The sequence below is a fragment of the Microtus oregoni genome, unplaced genomic scaffold, assembly GCF_018167655.1.
Source record: "Microtus oregoni isolate MIOR12 unplaced genomic scaffold, Mior012 000038F_ref0000394, whole genome shotgun sequence".
NCBI lineage: Eukaryota > Metazoa > Chordata > Mammalia > Rodentia > Cricetidae > Microtus > Microtus oregoni.
Window position 1 is genome coordinate 13,077,542 of NW_024543097.1, and position 27,558 is coordinate 13,105,099.

Consider the following 27,558-nt stretch of genomic DNA (forward strand, 5'->3'; position numbering starts at 1 on the left):
ATGAAATGCAGCTTGCCAGCATTTTATTTAACATTTTATGCCTATGTTCATACGTGGTATTGGTCTATAAATTTATTCTGAGATTGTTTCTTATCTAGTATAGGCATGTGTAAGTTTTTAAGGATTCTTTTTCAATTTTTTAAATACTCTGGGAAAACTGGCACTAGTCTTTTAAATATTGGTAGATTTTATAGGAAAGCCTCAAGTGTTGGGTTTTTCTTTGATTAATTTGAAAAAGTGATTCAATGGCAATTTTACTAATAAATTTTTATTGTCATTTTAGTAACTATAATCATTTATTACTGATTCAATCTCAGGGCTCATAAAGGCTGATACAGAAAAATCCCACGTTCATGGCTAGCCATGGTTACACAGTAAGACTCTGTCTCAAACACCTGGGGGGGGTATATGCATTATTCAAATTTGGTAACCTACATAGCACAGAATTTATCTGGTCTTCTAGATTTTCTTTTTATTCACATATGGGGGAAGGGCATGGGTCTGTGTGAGGCAGAGAACAATTTTCAGGACTCAGTTTTCTTTCCACCACGTGAGTCCAACAGGCCTTTATCAGCTGAGCAATCTCACCAGCACTGATATTTTCCCTGTTATACTTGTTCACAGTCCTTTCAGATGATCCTGTGTTTGTTGGTAATGTCGGCTGCAATGCCTTACACTCATTTCTGACACCAAGTACTGTTCTTCACTTAGCTAAAGGCTTTCTAAGTCTATCTTTTCCAAAAGCCAACATATTCCATTTGTCCTTGCATTTCCCAAGTATTCTATTTATCCCTGCTCCAATGTTTAACATTGCCTTGTACTGATTTGGTTCTTGGTTTTCTAGTTCCTTAGGAAGCACCAAAGGTCTCCAGCTAATGTCTTGCTGCTGTTTTATGAATGTTGGTGCTGGTTGCTAAGAATTTCCCTTTGACAATGGTGTTTGCCATAGTCTGTAAGTTTTAGTGTAATGTATTTCCATTTGCCTCAAGAATCTTATACTTCCCATTTAATGTCTTCAGTGGCTTGTCTCCTCAAGACAGTGTCTGACTTCCAAGTATCTAATGCTGCTTCTAGAGTGTCCCCCATTGATGACTTCTAGATTTACACCAAAGTTCTCAGAAAGGAACTTTGAACTTTTTTAAAATTGTTAAGATATTTTTCGTAGCTCAACATGTGACTTGTTCCAGAAAATGCTCAGGGTGCAGTTTAGACAATGGCTGTTAGATGTACTGTTCTAAAGTGTCTTGGGTTCATTGTGTCTGAACATGGGGTGACTCCAGTTTTCCTTTGCTGATTATCTAGATGATCTGGTCACTGATGAAGGCTGGGTATTGAATTCTGCCATTACTATATTACAGTCTATCTTTCCCTTAAGATTTATTAGTACCTCTTTTACATATTTATCTAACTACTAAATTTCATATGTTAAATACCACCTCTAATTTTGTGTTACTTTTATGTTGTTGCTGACTCATATGCTTAGTCCTAACATAATACTCAATAAATATTTCCTGAAAGAATGAACAAGAAAATAAACAATGCCATTATAGGAAGACTTTCAAAGTTTTATTTTAAAATAAATTTTATTTTAATTTTATTTATCATTGCCTGTCAATCTAAATTTCATGGCTCAGTCAACCCTAAGTTCAAACTGATATGTATGTAAGTTACTAAGTCCTTAAAATCCTACAGGTTCTGTTTATGTCATGGCTTAATCTTTTTATATTAACTAATATCACTCTTGTGCTGCAACAGAAACTCAAACACTGTCGACAGGCATTTTCAAATGCAATTAATTTTAAATGATGGAGTGAAATATAATAAAAACAAGCAACAATTCTTCCATTTGCAAAAAATAGCCACTATAAATTTCTCAATCAGTAAAAGTAAAAATGTCAAAATTACTATTCATCTATTGAGTGTTTAATAAAGACAACATAACAGGGCACGATTTGACAATGGTTGAGCAAAACTTGGGGCCTACAAGATGGCACAATGCGTAAATGCATTTGTTGCAAAGGCCTGGAGATCTGAGTCTGAGTCCCCAGAACCCACAGGTAGAAGGGAAGAAGTAACATCTGAGAGCTCTCATCCGACCTCCACATATGTGCATAGCAGCACCAGCCTTCCCCCCAACATGATACATACACAATAATCATAAATAACTTCTTAAAAGAAAGCAGTTTAGCAATTCTAAATGCTCAAAAAGTAAATTAGTTTTAGAATAACGTGAATATGTCATTTATATTCCTTTATATTTTTCTATTTATTGTTTATTAATATCAAATGGTATTATAAAAAACAGAAAAAGATCAAAAATAAAAAAGTATTTCACTCAATAAAATATATCATAGTTTGAAACTAGCTACAGAAGTGCCTTCAAAAGTACACATTTCATAATCCTGTGTTTTACTACAGGAAGAAAAATACATGGTATTTACATTACTTTTGTTTTTAATTTAAAATACGTTAGTACTCAAATTCAACCTCCTATATATTTACACTTAAATTTAATTTTATTAACTTTTAAATATGATATTTTCTCATTATGATTTAAGATTTTAATCCATTTTAGAGCATCATATTTATGGATCTAAGAAGAAATTCCAATGTTAAACTTATAGTGTGGCAAGCATTTCTTATAGAGCATCCATCAGTACATTTCACGTATACCACAGTGGATTCCGTCAGTAGATACCCAGGAAGTAGACGGGGAACGTACATCGACAAACTGGATGATGAAGTGCCTCCTCTGGCCATCTGAGTACACGGAAAGGACATATTCACCAGGCTTCCCATGGCTCTCGCGTACCAGGAAGTCTCCTTGCTGCTTCAGAAGCTCCTGGGCCTCTATCCTCGGGATGGCACCATGGTACCAGTCATGTTCCGCCAGGGGCTTCTCACTCAGAGAGATCATGTCAGAGAGCTAAACAAATGTTTTAAAAACCAAGTTAGAAAAAAAAATTGTCCTAATAAAATTCACTGCAAGTAAAAATACTTATTAAATATGATCTGATTTCATCAGTCAATTAAAAATTAAATGATAAAACTTACTAAGGAAAATATCCTCTGAAGTACAAGGACCGAAGTCTAGCACAAAAACACGTCCTTCAATACTTTCTCTCCATCATATACTGGAACATTAGTTTAAGGTTTGCAGTCCTACTCTTATTCCCCTTATCATAAAATCAATCTATTAAACAATATTTATCAATCAGAAAAATTAGGAAGTATATTCATAAAAATTTATAACAAACACATTAAACCTGCTTTTTCACTGAATTACTTAACTCTGGACTACTCAGGCTATGCACTGTACATAATGGTAGGCAGGAATGGGTCTCGGCTCAACCTCGAGCTGCCTGGCTAAGTACACTCTCGCGCTCCTCCACCTTACTTCTGTTAAGCCACTACTCTGTCACAAGGTTGGCCTTGGTTTTGCAAAGCTATGCAGATAAATCCCTGGGGAAAGAAAATGAGCAGGATATAAACACAACACATGTGGAAATGATTGTAAGTCATGAAACAGAAGAAAAGCAAGTCACCTACTGTTTTAGGAGGTTACATGCTCATAATAAAGAGCAGAAATAAGCAAGGGCTAGCTATGATGCTGTGAAATTCCAGAAATTAGTGGTGATGAAATTAAACATGCTATGGTCACAATTTCTCTTGTATTCTACTCATTCATAAGAACTAAACTGCCTTGTACTATTGGAGTATTTCATGGGAAAGGTATAACATTTTACACCAATTATTATGGTTCTCAGAATACAGTATTAAAGATCCCCATGAAAACATACCATAAGTTTGAAAAAATCAGGATCAATAATAAAATTACAGTTTGGATATAAAATGTCCTCCAAAAGTCCTGTGTTGAAGACTTCGTTGATGTCAGATGTCCTTCTGTATATGTGTTGCTTTTATTGGTTGATGAATAAAGTTGCTGCAGCCAATGGCTTAGCAGAGCAAAGTCAGCAAGAAATTTGAACAAAGATATATAGAAAGAGCAGGCAGAGTCAGAGAGACACCATGTAACCGCCAAAGGTGTATCCTGCTGTCACCGGTAAGCCATGCCACTTAGCATTGTAAGAAAAGCTCCTGGTTAGAAAGTGGTTACAGATATGCAACAAAGACAGATTCAGACAAAAATAAACCTCTGAATGAGTCACAGTGTGTTTAAAAAATGTACGTTAAGTTTGAGAAAGAGGAAAAGGAGTACAGACAGAAAGAGAAATACAGACAGTGAAAGATTAAAGGAGCAAAGATAATAAAATAAATATTAAAAAGTAATAGAGTAAAGACAAATAAGTCATGTAAAGATGGAAAATACACAGAGTCTGGATTATGCATTTTACTGTGTTTTCTTTGAATTTTTTGACTACAGAGAGACATTTGATTCTAGGGGCTGCTAAACTAAACCAACATAAAGATGTCTTGACTTCAAAATTTGAGTCTAAGGATGTTAATTTGGAAAAGAGATTCTGCTTTTGTTTCCATAGAAGATGAGAACCTGTGGATTCCTTCCAGACTAATGTGGTTTGATGAAACGAGACTCTCCCCCAAAATGTTTTCGCGAGCCCTAAAAATACTTCGCCCAACAAACAGTAGGAAGTAGTTTGGAGAAAACTATGCCCAAATTCCAAAAATGATTGTTTATAAATGTTTATTTTCATTTAAATGGGGTTGGTTATAAGTGACTAATGGTCACAGTCAATCTCTAAAAAACGGGGGGATATGATATACAGAGATGAAATATTTTATATTGGTATAGATTTTTGTTCTATTGATACAAATTTATAGTTGATTTTGTTACGCTGTGTATATGTATTTCTGCTCTTGTTTATGGTATTGTGTTCGTGCAGCTCATTTAAAAATGTAATGTATAATTAAAAATTACAGATTAATAGTCATTTATAATAGTCAAATTTATAGTCATGTTAATTAGGACTTCTAGATATTTCAGTTACATAAATAACCTTCAACACTTCAAAGACCTACAGAAAATGACATTTAAAGGTTTTAAGAACTTAAGACTTTTCTCAACAGTGAAACATGTCTGCTTCTGGCAGCACCAATAACTTCAAGAGGAAGATGGGCATCAAAGAGGCTCCTTATGGTGTTTGCTAGCCATTTGGGCAAGAAACTGCTTTTGCCTGGACTACTTGATGGTATGCTATATAAACTGGACATGTAGGACCCACAGAAAAATGACTGCTAAACTTTCCAAAAGATGGGATGGCCCTTCAGGGTTCCTGCTTCAAAGAAGAAACTGCCAGACATTATGCAGGACACAGAAAAAAGCAACTGATGAACTTTGCCAGTACAAGACAGAACAGATCTTAAATTTCCTGCTTCATGGAAAAGTCTGCCAGATGCTATGGGCCTGAAGGCTGAATACGGATGCCCCAACATTACAGAAGAGCTTTGGGTGACTGTCCAGACAACAAGAGGTCTCTGTCATTTCTAAAAGTTTAGAAGTTGCTTACAATGCATTTCCTGTTTAATTAAGTAATAGTATATCCTTCTCAGGTCTTTGATAGAGTTGAAGACAAATAGTTATAGTTTTCCTTATTCATGATAAAAGATAAATTAAACATAAAACTTTAGACTCACAAAGATAGGATAGATGATAGAATATTTTCCTTAATTTGCCAAATAGTAAATGGGTTAAATATTGTAACTATAATTCCTGCTTGATAACTGTTTTGTATAATTTTACTATGTTAAAGTTAAAACCTTCCTTTTCAACTAGACAGAAAAAGGAGAGATGATGTGGGATACCCTTCTGTATATGTATTGCTTTATTGGTTGATGAATAAACCCAATTCAGCCAATGGCTTAGCAGAGTAAAATCAGGCGGGAAATCTGTACAGAGATATAGAAAGAGAGTAGGCAGAGTCAGAGAGATGCCATGTAACTGCCAAAGGAGTAACATGCTGTCATTAGTAAGCCACAGCCTCATTTCAATACACAGATTAATAGAAATAGGTTAATTTAAGATGTAACAGCTAGCTAGGAATATGCCTAAGCTATTGGCCAAAGTGTTACAATTAATACAGCTTCTGTGTGATTATTTAAGTCTGGGCATCTGGAAATGAATAAGCAGTCTCTGCTTACACTTTTTAATAGGCTCATGGTGAGTGGAGCCAAAGGGAAGAAGATAGACGTGTGGTGGCATATCCTTGGAAAGGACCCACAAACAGACTCTTTCATGGCTGGTAAACTGAAATGAGCCTCTCCCCCTCAGAGTCATTTATCTCACGTACTTTGTATCAGAAAAGGAAAGCTGAGTAAGAAGATAAGTAAAAGGTAAGCATACCAACACCCACATAAAAGGATTTATAGGCTGATATTATGAACTTTATGATAACTAGGTAGTAAATGAAAACTAGTTTTGAAGATAGCTTTCACTAATCTGTACCACTGAAGAGGGCTAAAATATGCACGCTCAAGTCCAACATACCATTACCCAAAATTCATCTTACTGGTGGCAAAAAGAAAATGTCCCAATTCAATAGGCCTCAAGCATATTTTACATTATGGTGATTGTTCTTCCATTTACAACACTTAAATTTTAAAAATATGTACATGATGTGACAATTTTTCATAAGTATAGAAGGCCTTTTTACTTTTAGTGCCAACAACAATAAAAATAATAATATACAACAAACGAACCACGGGTAATCAAGTAGAGGGCACTACATTTAAAAATGAGTGTGAAATCTGTCCAAAGCGCTTTGTGAACTTATACCAAGAGCTGACCCTTTCTAAAGAAGGTAATTAGAAAAACTGGATCTTTGTTTTCCATATTTATCACAATATATTTAATATAGTAAATCCAAGTTTGTTTGTTTGTTTATACTATAGTAGGAAACTATTTCTAAGTCTTTCCAACAGCAAAAGTGCCCAAAGATGAGGAATCCGTATGATGTCATTCTCAAGGGTCTTCCTGATGGAACAGTGGCAGAAGCAAGGATGCCACAGTCTATTATCTCTCCCTAGTCAGTCGACTGCCCAGTAAAGCTGGGAGAGTATGGAGAACTCAGTAACTCTGAACGAATATGAGGTTCAACTAACATCAAAAAAGTTATTGATAGATTTGAAGATGAAGTATGTTTGGGAGGGAAGGGGGAATCATCTTGAGAGAATAACTCAGTTTTGTGCTTTGTATTCTGTGCTTAAGAAAACAGATTTATAAAATGTGCCCCAGTATCAGTGACAGCACATTGTCACTAGCAGTCACTGGCAGTATCACGGCACACATTTCAGCTAAAGTGTAAGGAGATCATTGCAGTAATCACCATGTAGCCATACTTCAGCAGAATACAAGACGGTGACACAATGTGCTTATTTTAAACTTCTGAACTAACACATGGAAGAACAGATTTGGGTTCAGACAAAAAAAATCATACAAAATTAATCCCAATAAGCCCTTCTTGAAATTTATATATAATACAAGTAATTCAAAACTTGCGACTCAGAGAATAACTTTGATGTTCCTGAATATGACCACGCAGAAGAAATTAGCATATGGCTATACTAACATGAAACATTTATATTTCCTTGTTACTTTCTTTTTAACACTTTAAAAATGAAAACAGTAAATTAAGACCTTAAGAATAATAGAAGACAACTGACTGTTAATATGCGTTAATATTTAATTTTAATTTGTCTTGTTATGGGAATAACAACATTATTCTAGACACAAAGATGAACGCTGGAAACTACATGAGAACAATAACATTCCCCCCATGCTGGTGGTGGGAAGTTTGTATCATAATACTGATACTGAACTAATAAACGCTTAAACATAGCTATAATATAGTTTTCAAGAAAAATGCAAACAAATGATTCTATATAAATAGAAGCACATGTATTTCACGTTCAAATTCTCATTCAAAGGTTCCCCTCATTTACAAGATTTCTCTGTATAACAGCCCTGACTGTCCTGGAACTCACTTTGTGATTAGGCTGGCCTCAAACTCAAGAGATCTACCAAGTGCTGGGATTAAAGGTGTGCACCACCATGCCTATCTCAAAAGTTCTTAAAATTAAAATAATACTTATGTCAATACAGTAAATGACTTTTATAGAGACAGGATTGACTAATTTAAACCTTTAGATTTTAAACAAAAATGCTTTGGATTAAACAACAATAACTTGGACTAAGACTTATAAGAATCTGATTTTAAATAATGTTTTTTCAAAGAGTGCTATAATTGGTGGGACATTATATAGATCAGAGGAGTAACACCAGTTCTCACATGATTGTGACAAGGAACAAAAGGGCTGCTCAGCCACACATTAGAGCAATAAAGAAAGCCTTGGAGGAAGGGCAATATTCCTGGTATGGTGGGAACAAGTCTCAGTAATTTCAATATGGTTTGAAAGCTTTCTTACTCAAATGAACCATTAAGACTGCCAGGAGCTTGAAGAGGTGCAGCTAATACTGCCCAACACCTCTGTCTCTGGCTTCAGAAGCAGGGTCTGGCAAACAGTTCTCAGTGCAAAATGACAGTCTTGTGAAATTGGAAAAATACTGGATGAGGAGCTGCTCCCAGGCTCTGGGATATAAATGATGTATTATTTGGCTCCCTTCATATGCTGAAAAAGCACTTACTGGGAGCTGATATAAGATGTTAAAATGTGACCTTAACCAATGTATAGTAATAGCTGACACATCAGAGCAATCCACAGTTGAGCCTAGTTCATCTCAGCTAGCTCACTTATGTCCTTCCTTCCGTCCATCAGGATCCAAATATCCCACTGGAGTGCTTTAAAGTTACCTCCATGGGGGTTCCTTGGACTTCCCACAGGACAGGGAACTCTGATTGCTTTTCGGGCTGGCGGGGGGGACTTAATTGGGGGAGGGGGAGGGAAATGGGAGGCGGCGGCGGGGAAGAGACAGAAATCTTTAATAAATAAATAAATTAAAAAATTAAAAAAAAAGTTACCTCCATAATTTAACCATTCATTAAAAAGTATGCAGACTAACAGCCATGGCAGTTAAAAAAAACTATTATGATAAATTTCATATATAAATGATATATATATGCCTTATTTTATCTAAAATTGAACTTTAAAAATTTGTCAGATGTGGTGGCACATGCTTTGAACCCAGCACTAGGGAAGCAAAGCTCTGTGAGTTCAAGGCCACGCTGGTCTACAACAGGACAGCCATGGCTGTTACACAGAGAAATCCTGTCTTGAAACCCACCACCCCCCTTTAAAAAATAAACAGTGATTCATAATTGCTGATTTCTAAATATTTTAAACAAATATGCTTTCAAATGGAGAAGAATGAACTTAGACCTCCACCCCTTTCCACATATAAAAGCAACCTCCCTTGTTTCAAGGCATATGTGAAGATCTGTGAAGGAAACAAGGATGAATATTTGGCATCATCTTGAGCTGGGCAGTGCTTTTTACATATGACATCAAAGTCACAAAACGTAATGTGTTCTTCATCAAAACTAAACACTGCGTGATACTATCACACACAAGAGAAAGAGAGAGAGACGGAGAAAGGGAGGGAGGGAGGGAGGGAGGGAGGGAGGGGGAGAGAAAGAGAGAGAGAGAGAGAGACAGAGAGAGAGAGAGAGAGAGAGAGAGAGAAAGAAAGAAAGAAAGAAAGGCAAACTTACAGGCTAAGAAAAAAAAACATTTGTTTACTATACTATGTGTATAACAAATGAAATGTTTCCCCTAAATAATTTAAAACTCATACAACTTAACATCTACAAAAACCAAGCTTACTACTGTGGGTACAGTTCACTGAGAGAGTGCTTATGCAGCACGCAAACCTGGGATCCAGGTTCAGTTCACAGACAGAGTGCCTAGCATGCAGGAAAACCTGGGCTTAATCTGCAGACCATCAAAAAAAGTACACAAAAAATTTTAAGCATGCAAAGATTGTAAATAGAATCATCTATAAAGAATACATAAATAGCAAATTAGCACATGAAAAATTTATTATTATTAGTCATTAGGAAAATTAAAATAAAAATGACAATGACAAACCAGTCACTAGATGCTTGCAATTAAAACAGAACAGTAAAACAAAACAAAACCAGGAAAACAAGCATTGATAATTATGTGAAGAAATAGTGAGTTTCAGACATACATTGTTAGAAATGTAAATATCACTGCCAATGTGGAAAGCAGACTGTTAAAATCTTAAATTTAGAATCCCTGTATGACTCAGTAATTCTACTGCTAGGTATATGACAAAGAAAAATGAACTCATAGACACAAAGAATGAAAAATTTTCACAGTAAAAAGCCACAAAGTACAGTTTATATATAATGATAAAACTAATGTTTTATCAGATGATGAAGAGGCAAAATGGTATAATAAATCTAAGCAATGAAATAGTATTCAGTCTTATAAAGATTTAAAGATTATCACATAGTACAACATGAATGAACCTTTAAAATATTATAGTAATAGAATGAAACTAGATATAAAAAGCCTATTGCTGTATGACCCTTAGCAGGTGAAAGGCCCAGCAAGAGACCTAGTCACAAGGATATGCAGTATCAGCAGACAAGTGTGGAATTGAAGCTATCTTCACACTAATGTGTTTTAAGAACCCACACAGTAATAATAACTATTATAAAAGTGCTGTTGCCCTAGACACCTGTTTACACTTTCCTCTAGTGAGGTTCCAAACACATGAAGAGCCCCATCATTACATACATGCAGTATAAGAAATCTCTAACATGCTGGTCCCTTTCATTCATGCTGACCATAGCAATTTCAGTTAGTACATCCCAGCAGGGCCTCACATCATCTCACATCTCCATTAGAAGTTACAATGTTATACTTTGAAAGAACCTTCACACAGCCTCCATCACACTATGCTGTGGAACCTGTTCTGTTTTTACCAACATTTCCTGTAGCTACTATCTTACTATGTCTAGTAAACTACGACAGTGGACTATGTATAGAAAATGTGTGTATAAATAGCTTAATACTACCCAGTTTCCAGCATTCAATGGAGGCCTCAGAATGTCCACAAGCAGTAAGGAAGGTCCATTACAAAAAAGCTTTTTCTGTTTTTGTTATAAAAATTTTACTCAGTGGTATAATATATGCAACTGTAAACAGAGTCCAGTGCACAGAGAAAGTTGAATCTGCTCTGCGTTTCCTGTCTGTGAGCATAAACATAAGAAGCAAGACAGTGATCACTGGGGAAACACACAGTCAATCCTACTTACTGCTGATGAGCCCAGTACCGATTTTGGAGACCTAATTATTCCAGCAATTGAATGACGAATAGATTCAAATTTGGATAGTCTCTCCTTTCGTTCCTAAAAAGAGTAAGAAGCAGCCATTAGCAGTAGCAAACCATTCAGTGTTTACATTTTAACATTTAAGGTTTTTTTTTTTAATAGCTTAGTTTTCTAACTATGTCAAATATAAACTTCCTGGCATAACCAACGCATGTAAAATTATAGCATTTTGCTCTTCTGGTCCCTTAATAAATGTCTTGATTTGGAAAAAGAACTACATAAGTCATTTAATTATGAATCCTGTGTAAGCCAAGTTAAGTCTCCAAAAACCTCACTGATGGTGAGGGTCATGAAGGCAGTGACCAAAGGAGGGAGACTAGGTAAACAGTTAGGAAGGGGTAGCAGATCCCTCTCAGCAGCCAGTCAGCCTGTACTTCTCTTTCCAGGTATAGTTCTGAATATCACATATCACAGCAGAGAAACACCTTCTAAATTTTCAGATCTTCATATCTATTTTACCACTGCAAATGACTGGAGAGTGAGTATAGAAAATGAGACTTAAAAGGAGAAGGAAAAAAGGAGGTATAGAGAAGAAAGGCTGGAAAGAGGAAGAACTGGCCTGTAGCCCAGGACTGGGTCACGTTCCAGCTACTGGCCAGCAGCCAGACAGAGAACAAGAGCACTGGCCATAGGCTGCAGCATCTCTACCATTTCCTACCAGCAGGGAAGCTCAGTGCTAGCGTTCACTCCCTGTCTGTTCCCAGAAGCCACTATTAATTTCTCAACTCCAGCGTGTCCCTGTCCACCTGCCCACCCTACTGTTTATACTTCTTCTAAGACCAGCAAGAAAATAGTTCTAACTAGCGTACAAACATATGAATATCAATCAATGGAAACAACTTAGCATAATCTTCTAATAGAACAGGGAATTTCTCCTTTTTCAACATTACTGCACTAACTTAGGATCTCATAAAATCACTATTTGTAGATAAATATGATCACATATAAAACTGAAAAAAAACCTTGCTTAGACTTACAAGGGACTAGAAGTTGGTACTTTGAACATATGCATAGTTAATATACTTCTAGAGAAACACATCATTCTCACCATACAAATGATGATCCCTTGGGAATGTGGGGAGTTGCTTGGTAGCTTTAACCCAACATGAGATGCACATTTAAACAGGATAGATAGATGATAGATAGATAGATAGATAGATAGATAGATAGATATAGATAGATAGATAGATAGATAGATAGAGATGCTAGAAGGTCTGAGCGAAAGAGCACTGAAACACAAGAATATAGTGACCTTGGCAAAGCATGCCTGTCCTCCTCATCCTCAAATTGTTTGTATGTGTATGACTTGTTAACTCTTAAATCTACTTCTGATGCTTCAGAAGTCTGAAAAATTAAATATGATTTAAAAAGAAATTAAAAAAAAAGAAACTATATAGCCAGGACTTAAGGCAGACTGCTGGTGAGCCAAGCAGGCATGCTGTGTGCAGGACAGAGCAGAGCATTCGCGCTGAAGAAGACGGCAGAGGCTGGGCCTTCTACTCTCCAAAGAAACCCGCGCTTTCTCCTCTTCCTTTCTAGATCTGCTCTGCGTAGCTGGAGAAGGCACCTAGTTGCTGCAGCCACTGACAGAAAGATGACATGAAAGTGCTAATGTCACCTGTATGGTGGTGACAGCGTCACAGGAAAGCAGCGAGCACTTCTACTGCGCCTGCGCACTTTTCCTCAGGCAGCTTTCTCCACTGGCATACTAGAGGAAGCGTTATTCCAGTGTGAGAGTACTCACAAGATGCAATTGAAAAGTACACTGAGAAAGCAGAACCCAAAACTATAATTTTCTCCAAATAAAGGTAAAAAAAATTCAGAAGAGAATTTTAAGTATGAAAAGCATTCTCAATGTATGAAATGACTAAATGTATTCATGTGGTAAACTGGGATGCCCACAGCATAACTGGACATCCCACCCTAGAAAAGGAAACCTTTCACTGAAACTCTGCAACATTTCCTGAAGAGGGTAATACGAGAATTATACCACTGTTTAGAACTGCATGATAAATAAATTCAGGTGTGAGGAGAAACTGACCTCCAAGCCCACTTTCCTGATATTACGTCACACAGTACAAGAGCGTCTCTGGCAAACGCAGACTTTCTAAAATCTAAAGGCACTATTTAGATAGACTGATCTGAAAATACATCAGTAATCACAGTAATACCATCTTATGATTTAAGGATGAGTAATCAAAATGCAAATAGGATTTACAAAGTATCCTAGCCAGTTACTGCTTACTGGGTGCCTGTATTTCTAAGAGTAAAACATCAAATTCATTTGCTATGTCTTGTCTATGTAAGATTCAATATCAGCTTTAAATTAAAGTCTACCTAATAACACATCAGACTGTCCTGAATTTGACAGCTGATTTTCCTAGGCAAGAATTAAATGACTATCCAAAAGAAAATAAAGACCGAATGCTGTCTTCATTCCCAGTAGCTAGGGTGAGTGTGCCTGCGCCAGGCGGCTGGGGGGGGCAGTGAGTTCATCCACCTCCAGTGAGGACAAGATATGAAGTTTGCACAGGGGGCAGATCATCTGGCAAAGTGACAGCTCCTCCCAGTGGAGGAAGGCAGGAAAATAGGAGAGCACGAGACAGCACCTCATGTTACCAAGATTCTGATGAGAAAAAAGCAGCCTTGACAGCCCAGTTCCACATGCAGAATGAGTTTCACACCTCGTTTAAGAATAGTTTTTAATAGTGTGAAATTAAATAAGTAAATTAATCAGATCTTGATGAGACACCCCCTCCTTCTCCTCCCACCCACCCACGTTTCACTGTTGACTTTATGTCAAAGAATTAAAAGGCTACTTATAGAAATTAAAGCTAAGAGGTTACCTTTTAAATCAATCATAGAAACAATGCCTAACTACATCTATAACTCTATATGCACACACACAAAACTAGACCATTTCATATTAACCATAAATTTATCTGTTATCACCCATTATAGATATCTTCAGCCTCTATAGGAAACAACACCTAAATTCCCTAAAGCTTAGTCTTAACTTTCTGGGTTTCATGTGACTCAAGTTCTGCAGCAGGAGTGTCCTCTAAGGCCTGCTGAAGCGTGAGCAGAAGCACAAAGGGCAAGAATCACCGACTGGCAGAAATCAGAGGCTACTGCAAACGGCTACCTTGTTGCTGCAAAGAGTGATGACAACACTCACTAAACCACACAGCAGTTATCAAGCAAGGCCCTCGGAGAAGGGCTATGGTGGGAAACAGAAGGCTCTTCTACTGAAAGGGACGAAGACTGCACATCTGGCCAAATGACTAGGCTGTTCTTGGCCTCCCCAGCAGTTGGAGGAAGGCTCAAGACTAGAAAACTCCTGCTACTGAGACCTCTGCCTGTGACTGTGATGCACTGCATGGTCCAATACAGCGCAAGAGTATCAGGCGCCAGGCGCTGCCCACAAAGGTCAGTACTATTCCACACCCAGAGGTCCTCACACAGGCGCTGCCCATGAAGGACAGTCCTATTCCGTGCCCAGGGGCCCTCACACAGGTGCTGCCCACGAATGTCAGTTCTATTCCGTACAGGCGCTGCCCACGAACGTCAGTCCTATTCCGTGCCCAGGGGCTCTCACTGTCACTGCCCACGAAAGCCAGGTCTATTCCACACCCAGGGGCCCTCAGAAAGGCATGAGGGGAGGAGTCAACTTTCAAAGTGGCTATGGGGATACATTTTTGTTCATAATGTGTCATTAAAACAGTAACTCAATGCTATTTCCTGCAGACTTCTGTAATCAAGCCCAATCTCATGACATTCTCTGAAGAAACAACCTGCCCTAGAGGAACAGTAAAACCTAGAGCCCGAAGAATCAAGAGAAAGATGACAGCTACACTCAGAACCTTAGACTGAGAGCCAAAATTCTAAGGGACTTCTTAAGCAACGCAGACATGAAATCTGCAGGGATGTTGCTGAGAAATACCTGTGAGGACATTACACCACAGAGAAGATTGCCCGAGAAAGTCAGTGCTGACAATGACCATAAGGTACAGGAAACACCTTAAATATCAGCACGTCCCTTTGGAAAAGGAATGCACTTACGCATAAGCAAATCTTATGCAGATCTTGATTTTTCTTTGAAGAATGAAAAATAGATGATTTTGTTTCAACAGGGTTTAGAATTTAAGTATTAAAAGAGTTTCAGGATGACTTGTTTGAGCAATTGGTTCACACTGAAGGTGCTGAGGCACTCAGTGCCCAGTCACCAAGTTGAGAATGCCATATTGTCCTCTGATGTTTGCATATTAAGGATATTATTTAAAAAAACATAGCCAACTTGATAAATCAAGTATCTTCATACCCACCAAAAACTAAATTAAGCCACAAATGTAGAAAAGGAAAGTGTGATGATTTTAAAAAGACGTCATTGTAAAACAGCAATGCTTGGGGCCCTGAGAGCTAAGCTGTAAGATGTTAAAATCAGTTTTCTTACTTTCTTAAGTCTAAGCCAGCTGCACAAGAGGATGCCCCTGGGTAAGTCAGAGTGAAGAAGGCTCCCCTCCTACTTAACACCCAGATACAGTTCAAGCTCTACAGTGCTTTTCCTAAACGTGTAACCAAAATCCCTAATAATACTTCTCCTCCTCCTCCTTTTCTTCTCTTTCTTCTGACTATTATATTTAGAGCAAATTTAGATATACAGTAAGGGAGACATACAGAATGAAGAAACAGATTGCCATATTGCTCGCAGACTCCCCACATCAACTGACTTAGGCCAGGGTGACAGCACTGTCACTCAGAGTCCACAGCTGGGATGAGATGAGCTCTTCTCTGGGATACTCTGAGTTTTCAGCACTGCAGTATCAAACAGGAATGTGACTGCCAGAAACTCTGTGCTTGGCACATTCTCTCCTCCTCCCCAAGACACTATGTGGAAACACGACCTACAAGTGTGAGCTGCTGCATTTCCACCTCCCTGGTCCCACAGCTCAAGTGCTGAGGGGCTCTGCTCTGGGTGTGTGTGTGTGTGTGTGTGTGTGTGTGTGTGTGTGTGTGTGTGTGTCTGTGTGTCTGTGTCTGTGTGTGTGTCTGTGTGTGTGTGTCTGTGTGTGTCTGTGTATATATAGGTATGTATGTGTGTGTGTGTATATATATACATATATAAATTAATGTCTAGTTTCAGTGTAACCAAGCTTTTGTTTTGAAAGCAAGGAAGGGCATAATAAAACATAAAATTCTTCTACTTTCCTGAAAGGACCATTGAAACAAGAAACACGAGAACCCAGAGTAGCCATGCTGTGTGAGCCATGTGTAATCAAGCACGTTATCAACGACGCCTACTCTCGAGGATTACCCACTTAACAAACTGTTCCCATCAGGTTAGAATACCCTCATCAAAAAAAAACTGAAGAAAAAGGTGAAATAAAAAGTTTGTGGGGGCAGTTGAAGACAGGGTTTCTCTGTGTCCTGGAACTCTACAGAGCAGGCTGGTCTCGATTGAACTCACAGAGATCCACCTGCCTCTGCTTCCTGAGTGCTGGGATTAAAGGTGTGCACCACCACTGGCAGGCTGAAATAAAAATTTTAAATTAAAGATCATCTGATGTTTCTTCCCTACTTCTCTAATGAACAATAATATGAAAAAATAGTATTATATACTTACTCACCTGTGGAGAGTGAAGGAAGGGATGGAAGAAGGGTGAGATGGAGAGAGGAAGGGAGGGACAGAGACGGAGCTGAGCCTGCCACCTGAAGCTGCTGGAACACAGCAGCCTAGACTCCAGCATCAGAGCATCTGATGGTCGCAAGCACTGCTCTACTCCAGCATTAGAGCATCTGATAGTCGCAAGCACTGCTCTACTCTTCCTCTTTCCTCCTGCTCCAGTCTGCTCCCGGCCTCCATCAACATGCCTTATCTCCCCCAGCTTTCCTTCTGTGTCTGGTCTATTATTAACTAGCGCATCTAATGAATCCCACTTCTAATGTACTTTTCCAGCAATGCTATTTTTTATAGCAGCATATTGCTGCTGAAAGGCTCCATCTTTTCACAGCATTGTCCATCCTTTGTATTGGATCCCTTGGTCTTTTTGTAATAGCTACAGCGCACGTACCATCTGGTCATTTCATTATCTGGGTCATCTCTTATCTGTCTATGTTATAAATAATGAGTTACAAGTCTTTTAAGCATGTCATATATTCTTCCATTATATGCCAGAAAACTTGCGTAAAAGAAAAGGAGTCTGAATTTACTAAAGAAAAGAGCACATCTATTTACTGCTCTTGTTGTCAAACGTCTAAAGACACAGTAATGGCTATGAAGCAGGACCTGGACTGGCTATAATTTCATTGTGAATGACCAGCCCCTTATTCACATCACTAAGGAGCCACCTTTCAGACTCAAGTACCCACTGAGCCAGGGGTCACAGCCCCATGTGTTACAAAGCTCACAAGTTCAAATAAGTCCTTTCTTCTATAACTTGCCTTGGTGGAGTTTTATTAAAGCAATAGAAAACAACATATCTTGCCTCAATAAAGACAGAGAAGGAAAAGAGGAAAAGAAGAGGTGAGGGAAAGCAGGGAAGGGAAGAGGGGGCACTAGGTAGGTACTGTTGTCCCACTCTGATCTGTCACGTGAGTCTAAACACTGCCATGACAAGTTTGTGCAAACCTTATTGGGAGCCATGTGCTCACGCAGCTCCAGGTAGGAAGGCAGTACTCAAAGGCCTTCCTTCTCTTTTGAAAGACTTGCCCCTTGCTGAACAGGCTCGCAGAGATTTCTTCCTTTGCTCAGCTCTCTGATGGATTCTTAAAAGCTATTACCAGTAGCCCACTGCCCTATTTTTCTTATTAGGAATCACCAGTGGTCTCGGAAGCTTTCCATATCCAGCTACATTTGCATTTTCAAAAGAGAAGTCATCTATCAGTCACCATTTCACTCCCATTATGTATGAAACAAAGCAAGAATTAGACTCAGGGTCTTCACGAAGGCAGACACTAAAAAGCATTAATTTATCAAATAGAGTCTTCATTTTGAAGACACATAGCCAAGGGTACAGACTATATTCCTCAACTGATAATGTAAAGGATTAAAGGCCAAGCAGGCACAGGGCATATTCACATAATCCCAGATCTATGGACACAGGAGCACAAGGATGAAGAGTTGGATGCCAGCCTGGGTGGCTAATAAGACCTATATTTTTAAGAAAGATAAAATGCCAAACATCTCATAAATTTTGGTTTCTGTTAGTTTGTGTTTTTCCCCCTTTGCTAACTGCTTTTGGGAGTAGGAAGACTCTCTCTCTCTTGGCATTGTGCTTACTGCAGAGGCTCCACAAGGACACTGTGAAGACTACTAAGTACATGTCTTATTTTTGTAAAGGTTTAAGTTTCCAGCTTTATCACAATGTCTCCTGGGTGCATTTGCTGCTTAGTATTCTGCTACAGCCCAGGCACCAATAATCCTCTTACCACTCAGCATTCCTTCCTGCTGCCACCAACTAATAATGGGGAACATTTGCAACTTCAAGGCTGCAGTCAAAATTGCAGTCATTAGAACAGAATCAGAAAAGATAAGACATAAAAGAAAATCCTAAGACAATAAAAACAAAATATAATAATAATAAATTTTAAATAAAGAAAGGTAGTTTTTCCCCCTTGACATTATCAGTTAATAATTTCCAACCGGGAGATATAGTTTAAAAAGAACTCAAAGGAACTCCCATCCCCCAACCAAGAAGCTATCTCCAACTTACAATTACTTGCAATGGAGAAAATGAGTTTTTTCTAATGGAGTTTTACTGGGCATATAAACCACACTTAAGAGCAGGTCTTATGCCCAGCAGTAAATGGCCAACACAAAAAGAACTCAGTGTTTCTGTAGATAATTTTTGCTTTGTTTGAGCTTTTTAAAATCTTATTTGTCTTTTGCTTGTATATTATTGTTTCCAGTTTTGTGTTTTCATGGATGTGTGTGTATCTGTATGCACACATGCATGTCTATGTATTTCTTGCACCTTTTATTTTTTTAATTCTGGTTTGTTTGTTTTTTATTTGCTTACTTGTTTTCTAAAGAAAGAGAAAGAAGGCATAGAGTTGAATGGCTGGGAGGGGGATAGGACCCGGAAGGGTTGAAGGAGGGAAACTGATCAGAATATATTGTATGGGAAGAACACTCTGAGTAAAACAGCTGCAGCCGGGAGCTGGACAGATGACTTTAAGAAAGAAGGAAGAGAACTTGGTCAAGTGATGGGGGAGTATCATATATCAATCTGTTGATTTCATTGGTTAAGCAATAAAGAAACTGCTTGGCCCTCATAGGTTAAAACATAGGTGGGAGGAGTAAACAGAACAGAAGGCTGGGAGAAAGAAGCTGAGTCAGGGAGTCGCCATGATTCTCCCACTCCAGGCAGATGCAGGTTAAGATCATTCCTGGTAAGCCAGCTCTTGGGTTACATAAATTATTAGAAATGGGCTAGTCCAGGTACGAGAGTTAGCGGAGAAAAGGCTAGATATAATGGGCTAAGCGGTGTTTGGAAGAATACAGTTTCCGTGTAATTATTTCAGGTAAAGCTAACTGTGCAGGCGGCAGGGTGCCGGGAACGTAGCCCCGCTGCTCCTAATTTCAACAGTCAAGCTCTGAATGCCCATCTCCCCTAACCCGCCTAAGAAACCTGGTCACACTCTGGGACAGTTTCACCTCCTGCCTGAGAACCTAAGAATCAATTGAGTACAACAGAAGGAGGAGCTCACAAACAAAATCAGAACAATTCTTGATGGCACAGTTGGAAGTTCTGCATATCTTCAGATATAAGGGTAGATTAACTCTTTTATGACTAACCTGACTTAGGTTAATTAATTACATCAATACAAAACTACTAACCCAGCATGCTTCCTTGGAATGTGCAATTGTAATTACAGAGTTCCAATAAGCAATTACAAATGTGTATTCTCATGTTCACTGAAGCACTATTCAAAATACCAAGAATCAATCTAAGTGTCCACAATGGATGAGTGGATGAGGAAAATGTGTATGTTCACAGTGTCATAAATACTATCCAGCCATAGAGAAAAAATTCAAGTCTGGAGATGGCTCAGTGGGTACAGGTGCTTGCTACACAAACAGGAGGCCCTGATTTCAGTTGTCCAGATCACACATGAAGAGCCAGGTTTGACAACCTGGTAACTCCACCTGTAATCCCCGAACTGGCAGAAGCAGAGTCAGGAAGGGCTGAAATAGTGCTGGCCAAGCAGCCTAGCAAAATTGGCAAGGGATTCAAAACCATCAAAGGCGGCAGTAAGGCACGTGACAAGGCACCCGACGTCAGGTACAGATGTATTTTCCACACACAAGTCTCAATTATTTTCTAAAAATTTTGTTCCAATTCCTTGAGTGAAGACTTTTAGACAATCTAAAATTCAATTGAAATGTCTTTCTCAAAAAGAAATGCAATGCTCCCCCCCAAAAAAAGTTTCTTTACTTGTTCTAAGAGCAGGCAAAGATGAAATGGCTAATTACCAGCAATGCTGCATGAGCTGGTAAACTCCAGAGGAATGGGAATGATGCTCGGCTCAGGGAACAAGTGCTGTCACACGTCCTTACTTCTGCAAGTGTAAGTGAGCACTTGTTTCCTTACCTTGCTTCTGAGCACCACAGCACAGAGACAGCCATATAAGCAAACAGAGATGGGTGGGGTCCATCAAAACTTTATTTAGGGACATAGAAACCTGATCGTTAAAATTTTTAAATGTCACAACATGTTTTTTCTTTTGATTTTTACAAACATAAAATAATAGAAACAATTTGTGACAGGTAGTCACTGCATACAGGTCAGGTTTGGTTCACAGGCCATGATGTTCTACCAGTAATGTGTCATTTAAGTTATATAATCTGACACAGAGACTATACTAAGAATGACTAACAAGAAGATTTAGAACTCAGAGTAAGGTTCACATTCCCAGCCTACCACTTCTACTTCCTAACTATATAACTCTGGCCAAGTTGTCTATCCCCTCTCTTCACCAGTTTTCTTTTGTGATAATCTCGGAATCATACTAGCGATTATGAGGAAGGTAGGGTATTGCCAAACAAGACTGTGGTAAGGTTCAAATATGATACACAAAGGAATTAGTGTCAAATAACTGGCGAACCCTATCTGAATATGAGTAACTACGGTTCTACTGATGTCATAATCAACACAAGAAAAATTTCATCAGTTGAAAGTATCAATTATTGCATATAAAAACCACCTATGTCCAACTTACCATAAACAGGTTTAAAAAATAACATATTAAACAAAATTGGTTTAGCGTAATATTACAGGCCTGAAATTCTGGTATGTTTACAGTCCACCTCTGAATTACAGCCAAAGCCAGGATTAGAATATATATCCTTATATATGTACACACACATGCGCGCGCGCGCGCGCGCGCGCACACACACGCGCGCGCACACACACACACACACACACACAAGGGGTCTAAAACCCCACTGTCTACTTTATTATCAGAGCAATGATGTGGGCATTTATAAACCAAACTGCAAACACAATTTCTTCCTGAACGAAGGAGGATAAAAGTGAAGCACACAAACAACAAAATTAAGGGTAAAAACACTGTCACTGAGGCTGAAGTTAAAGGTAGGCTGCTGACTGCCAGGCAATTATCATGGTTCCAGGAGAGGTGCAGCACTTGGGAGGCTGAGGCAGGAGAATGAGTTTGAGGTCATACTTGCGTACATAGAAAATCCATAGCCAGCCCGACACAGAAGCCCTGTCTCAAAGAAAGAAAAGTAAGCTGTCTACACACAAGACCTTTGGTAAAACATTTAATATTCCTGGGACTCCTGAGATAAATAATCATAAAATACCTCATAGACAAAGTAGAAGGACCAGCTTTAAACAAAGGTAAGGATCTCTCCTCCAAGAGCTCCACATGTTAAGTTCTTTGTTGATAACAGAAGAAAAGACAGAAACACAGTGGCTTGGATGGTGCTCCCCACAAAGATGTCTCCCAGAAACCTGTGGGTTCTGAGGGTGGGAGGAGGTACAGATACCATGATGAGACTATCCTAGATGATTCGGGTTCCTTGTAACCCAATGACAGGCACCGTCAGATGACAACAGATAAACAGAAAAGCTGGTAAGGCTATGCAAAGGAACAGACTGGCAAATTCTGTCACAATTCAAAGAACAATAAGGATTCCAGGAGCTACGAGAAGCTAGGAGAGAAGTACCGGCAGGTCCCTGCAGACACAGAAGGAACCAATCACACAGCACGCTGGGGCTTCAGACTAACCCAACAGTAGCAGGAATTTCTCTTCTCTGTCAAGTTTGTAGTGATTTATTATGCTGTCAAGAACATTAATATAAGGTGACAAAGAATAATCATTTCATATTTGTCTTATAAAGCAATACCTGGCATTCTAATGCTACAAAAAAACCACCCTTTATAACAAAGCAGAAAAACTGGTTAAATATGACATTGTTCTCACAAAGTCTATACAACAAAATTAATAAAAATATGTGTGTGTGCATGCATGTGGAATTTGTCTTTCTTTTCCATATTTTAAAAACTCATCTCTAGCAGAAACAACACCGTGCCTTAAAATTTACTGTCAACAATATGTTGCAGTTCCAAAAACATATTTTCTCAGCAGGAGTCTTGATTATGCCAAGAAACCATGTAGCAATATTCACAATCAACCACAAGGTCACTGAGTTTTCATATGCCTACAGCACAGGACAAAAAAAAACGGGTTCCTTTCTCTGCTTTGCCCACATCATTTTCAGAGAAATCAGCACGGTTTGAGGCCTCCGATATCTTAGGGTCTAATACTGTTTCTGACAATCTGTCATCAGGAAAGAGAAAGGACACTGAAAGGAACCAAAGGCTAAGAAGGTGCAAGGCTGGGTGGGCTCAATTGCCAGCAGCACGGGCAAGAATGAATGAATGAATGAACAAACGAACGAAAAAAAAGCAGCCAACTACCAAACCAAAAATAAGTAGGGAAATATTTGCATATGCAGATAAAATATTACTAAAAAGATCAACATTGAAAATTGAGTACAGAAATTCCTACACAATAATTTCTCTCTCACCTGTTGCAATAAAACTCCATAAAATGAGCAGCAGAATGGACCTCCTGTATTTAAGTTTCCCTTCTTCAGTATTTGATCACATAAAACATGGGAAACTGGAGGTGAAATCTGTCCCTCAGAATGCTTGCAAAGATGACAGCTCTGACTCCACTCTCCTCTGTACTGCCACACGCTCAGAGTGTCTCCAGAGTCAATCAAATGATCAACATCAGTAAGTCATTCAAAACTTTAAGAGGTAGGGGAGGTAGAAGTGCTTTAGTTCTTATCCTGAAAACATTTAATGATGACTCATATTCTATATAAAACTATGGCTCATTTATACCTATAATGATCTTCAATTCTACAATTCAAAAATATGAGAAAAATATAAAGAGACCTATGAGTCTAATTATAAGAATTATAATTATGAGGATTACAAGAAGTGCGATGCTGCTACACACACAGGAAGGATGTTGCCACTATAATAAGGATACACACACACACACACACACACACACACACACAGGAAGGACCACTTTGTCCTAGAATGGCGAAATAATGGATTAGAAAGGGCTGCCAACCAAACAACAGCAGCAATAAAAAAAATGACAACATCAAGAATGGCTGCACACATCTGCAAGGCCAACATTTAGGAGGTCACCCAGCAAGAGAAGTGCCAGTGCAAGGCCAGCCCTGGCTACATATGGAGAGTCTATCTCAAAAAGAAACAATCAAAAAAGATAAAACACGAAGAAGGGAGGCCTTTGAATAGTAACCTAAAAAAACTTGGATTCACATTCCAGAAATGTTATTCAATGCCTTCTACATCCATTAACTCTCAAAGTAGTTCAGAGAGTCACCCAATGATTTAAGTACTGTCAAATGAGTAAAACTGAGGAGCATCACTGCTAATGATTTAAAGACAGCCATAGTGTGCCACCTGAAGTCTCAAGAATAAACAAACAACAAAATCTCTGATCTGCTTAGAAAACAGCTGATGCTGAAGGTGGTGAGCATTTCCTGAGCGCTGATGATGCACCAAGCGCAAGCACCACTGCGCTGTGCTGCCTTGTGCTGCCCTTCGGCATTCTACAGCCCCATGTATCAGGTCCTGCTAACACCTTCTTCTCACAGATCAGAAAACCAAAGATTACAGAGTGCCTAAATAACTTCTCCAAGAACATAATAATGAGTTCTTATTTGCAATACTGGTTCTCACATTAAAATCTAAAGTGTACTACAAATTCAAAATTCCTTCCCATACTGATGTGTTGGCAAGATTATACTACAAGTTTAAATATCAACTTCACCGATTCAAAAGTATACAAAGAATATATAGATATATAGAATATTCTTTTGGGGCCTACAAAGATATAAAATGGTTAACAGACATCTTAAAACTTGAATAGAATTTAAACATAACTTATCTTGGAACTAAACACAATGCTTCATTTGGGCATATCTTCTAACAGATTCCTTCATAAAACAAACTGTACATCCCTGCCTTCTGAAATACTTGCAAGTAAGCAAGCCCTGGTTGATGTTCTTGTGGGCTAAAGTATTAGCGACTCTACTATGCAGCTTCTTCTGGCTGTATAGTAGATACATGATCTTAAAGTATTCCTAACTTCTGAGACAAGGTTATATCCTGGAAATACCTTCGGTCAGTGGGCTCTCTTACTAGTTTACTGTTCTCTTCATTCACAGAGAACTCATCCTTAATAGGTTTTCTATATACCAATCACAAGCAAGCTGAAAAAGAGACAATGGAAATACTCCCATTCACAATAGCCTCAAAAAAATATCCCAGAATAAGCCTAAACAGGGGTGGTGCTGAAAGAAGTCTATAATGAAAAATTTAAATCTCTGAATTAAGAGATTGAAAAGATAATAGAAGATAAAAAAAAACTTTCCATGATCATGAACTGGTACAATTAGTATTGAGAAAATGACCATACTACCAAAAGCAATTTAGAGCTTCAGTGAAATCCCAATCAAAATAAAATTCTTTACAGAAAAAGAAAAAGACTTCCAAAATTCATATAGGAGCAGAAAAGACCCCAGAAAGCCAGAACAATCCTGAGCAAAAAGTTCAGTTCTGGAGAGATTAACACACCAGATTTCAGGCTATAATGCAAAGTTATAGTAATAAAAGCAGCACGGTATTGACACAAAAACAGACAAGTAGATCAATGGGATGAAACAGACCCAAACACGAGTGCATGTCATTACAGCCATGATGTTTGAGAAAAATGCCAAAGCACACTAGAAAAAAGACAGTGTCTCTAACAAATGAACTAGGGAAACTGGATGCACACACATAAAAGAACGAAATTCATCCAAAACTATTATCTTGCAGGAAACTCAATTCCAATGTATCAATGACCTCAATATGAAACCTAATGAAACTCCTAGAAGAAAACATATGCAGTACCCCACAAGATATAGGTGAAAGAAAAAACTTCCTGTAGGACCCCATTTACTCAGGAGCCAAGGCTAACAACTTCCACTAGGCCCCCATGAAACTAAAAGGCATAGGTTTTATACAAACATTAGACAGTTCCAAATCTTTACATTTGAGAATATAACTTGGACTTATATATATAACTGCAGAAGCCAGGAAAGCAGGAAGAGACCATGGGGGTAAGGAACAGAAGAGCTCCGCAGAGGCAGATAGTATCATACAAGTTCTATGAAGGGGAAAATGGAGGAGGGAAGCATTTTGGCTGAGATGGGCAGAGTGGGAAGGAGGAGAAATGAAGGCCAGTAAGGATATTTGGGAAAGTCAAAGGAAACATATTGATTTGTAGACGAGTTTAGAAATCAGATATGATTATAGATTCTATGTATATGTAGAGATAGATTGATAGGTAGTAGGCGGATGAGGGTGTCAGCAGACAGACAGACAAACAGGGCAGTTATACCACACAGGGAGCCACAGACAACTGGTAAGAACCACAAACCCTCCCTTGGGCTTATTGGTGGTCAGGGGTAGACCACTGATGAGATTATAGCCTCGTGTCATTCTTGCGGCAGACACCACATACTTTAGACACACGACATGGTGGAATCAAGGTGAAATTGACCTGAAAGTCTCTTTCCTGGGGACTATCTCCCATAGATGGGAAGATACTAGGCAAGTTGCCATGGACAAAAGTAATTGCTAATCCTGCCTAACTATGGAGACTATAAACCACAACAATAAATGTTGCTTAATGTAAGAAAAATGTTAATTTTAAAAAGTGCAATAGTGGCACTTTTATCACAGGATTAACCAACAACAGTCTACTTAGACATGAAACCTGCTCATCATGAGAGACTTCAGGTGTGGTACTGTAAACCTAGCCAATTCCCCATTGCTGGAGAGGTCATCAACCTGAGAGCAGAATCCACTACTGCCATGTTCCTAAGGCGATATGATGCCTAACTCTATTCTAAATAACTACCCTCTACCCACAGAAAAATACATTTCTTACCCCTCATCAAAAAAGTTTCTTTTTGTAGATGGAGACTACTACAGAGATTCACAGCTGGTCAAATTACAGAGAACAGGTTACTGTTGAGTACTCAAGCCAACTAGCACTTCTACAAAGCACCACCTTCCATATATGGCTCAGAGAACATTTTGGAAGACAAGGCTGAAAAATTTTAAGAGTCTGCTATTGGACAGTGTTTTCAAGACATGGAAAAAAGCTGTACCTGGGAAATCTCAACAATATGGTTGTCTAAAGAAGACCTGAATAAGCCGGGCGATGGTGGCGCACGCCTTTGATCCCAGCACTCTGGAGGCAGAGGCAGGCGGATCTCTGTGAGTTTGAGACCAGCCTGGTCTACAGAGCTAGTTCCAGGACAGGCTCCAAAGCCACAGAGAAACGCTGTCTCGAAAAACGAAAAAAAAAAAAAAAAAAAAAGAAGACCTGAATAATGACAACATCAATCCCATTGTTAGATGAAGAGCTACAGGTGATCAGTCGCTGCTGAGAGACACAGTTTTCTTCAGGAATGAGCCCCCGATAGGGTTATCCGATCACAAGAAATCATCACTAAATCCATATACGTAGGTACAATATTAAATGGAATCAGTATGTTGTACATATACATGCATGTGTGTGTGTGATAATAATAATTAGATGAGAAGTCATAGATTTAAGAGGGAGTATAAAAACACAAAAAAAAATTAGAAGGAGAAGAGGGAGGAGTGAAAAGGATGTAAATACAGTACTCATATA

The 27,558-nt window shown here is 38.6% G+C and overlaps 1 protein-coding gene across 2 annotated transcripts in view; it reads right to left on the bottom strand.

The window, feature by feature from the left end:
* Window positions 1-27,558, bottom strand: part of Fer (FER tyrosine kinase) — a 315,759-nt gene that overhangs the window by 180,457 nt on the left and 107,744 nt on the right. For both annotated transcript variants that reach the window (XM_041631741.1, XM_041631742.1), the window contains 2 exons: window positions 11,220-11,312; window positions 2,723-2,926 (listed from right to left, as the gene is read on the bottom strand). In XM_041631741.1, coding sequence (XP_041487675.1) covers window positions 2,723-2,926; window positions 11,220-11,312 — 297 coding nt within the window. The remainder of the gene's footprint in view (window positions 1-2,722; window positions 2,927-11,219; window positions 11,313-27,558) is intronic.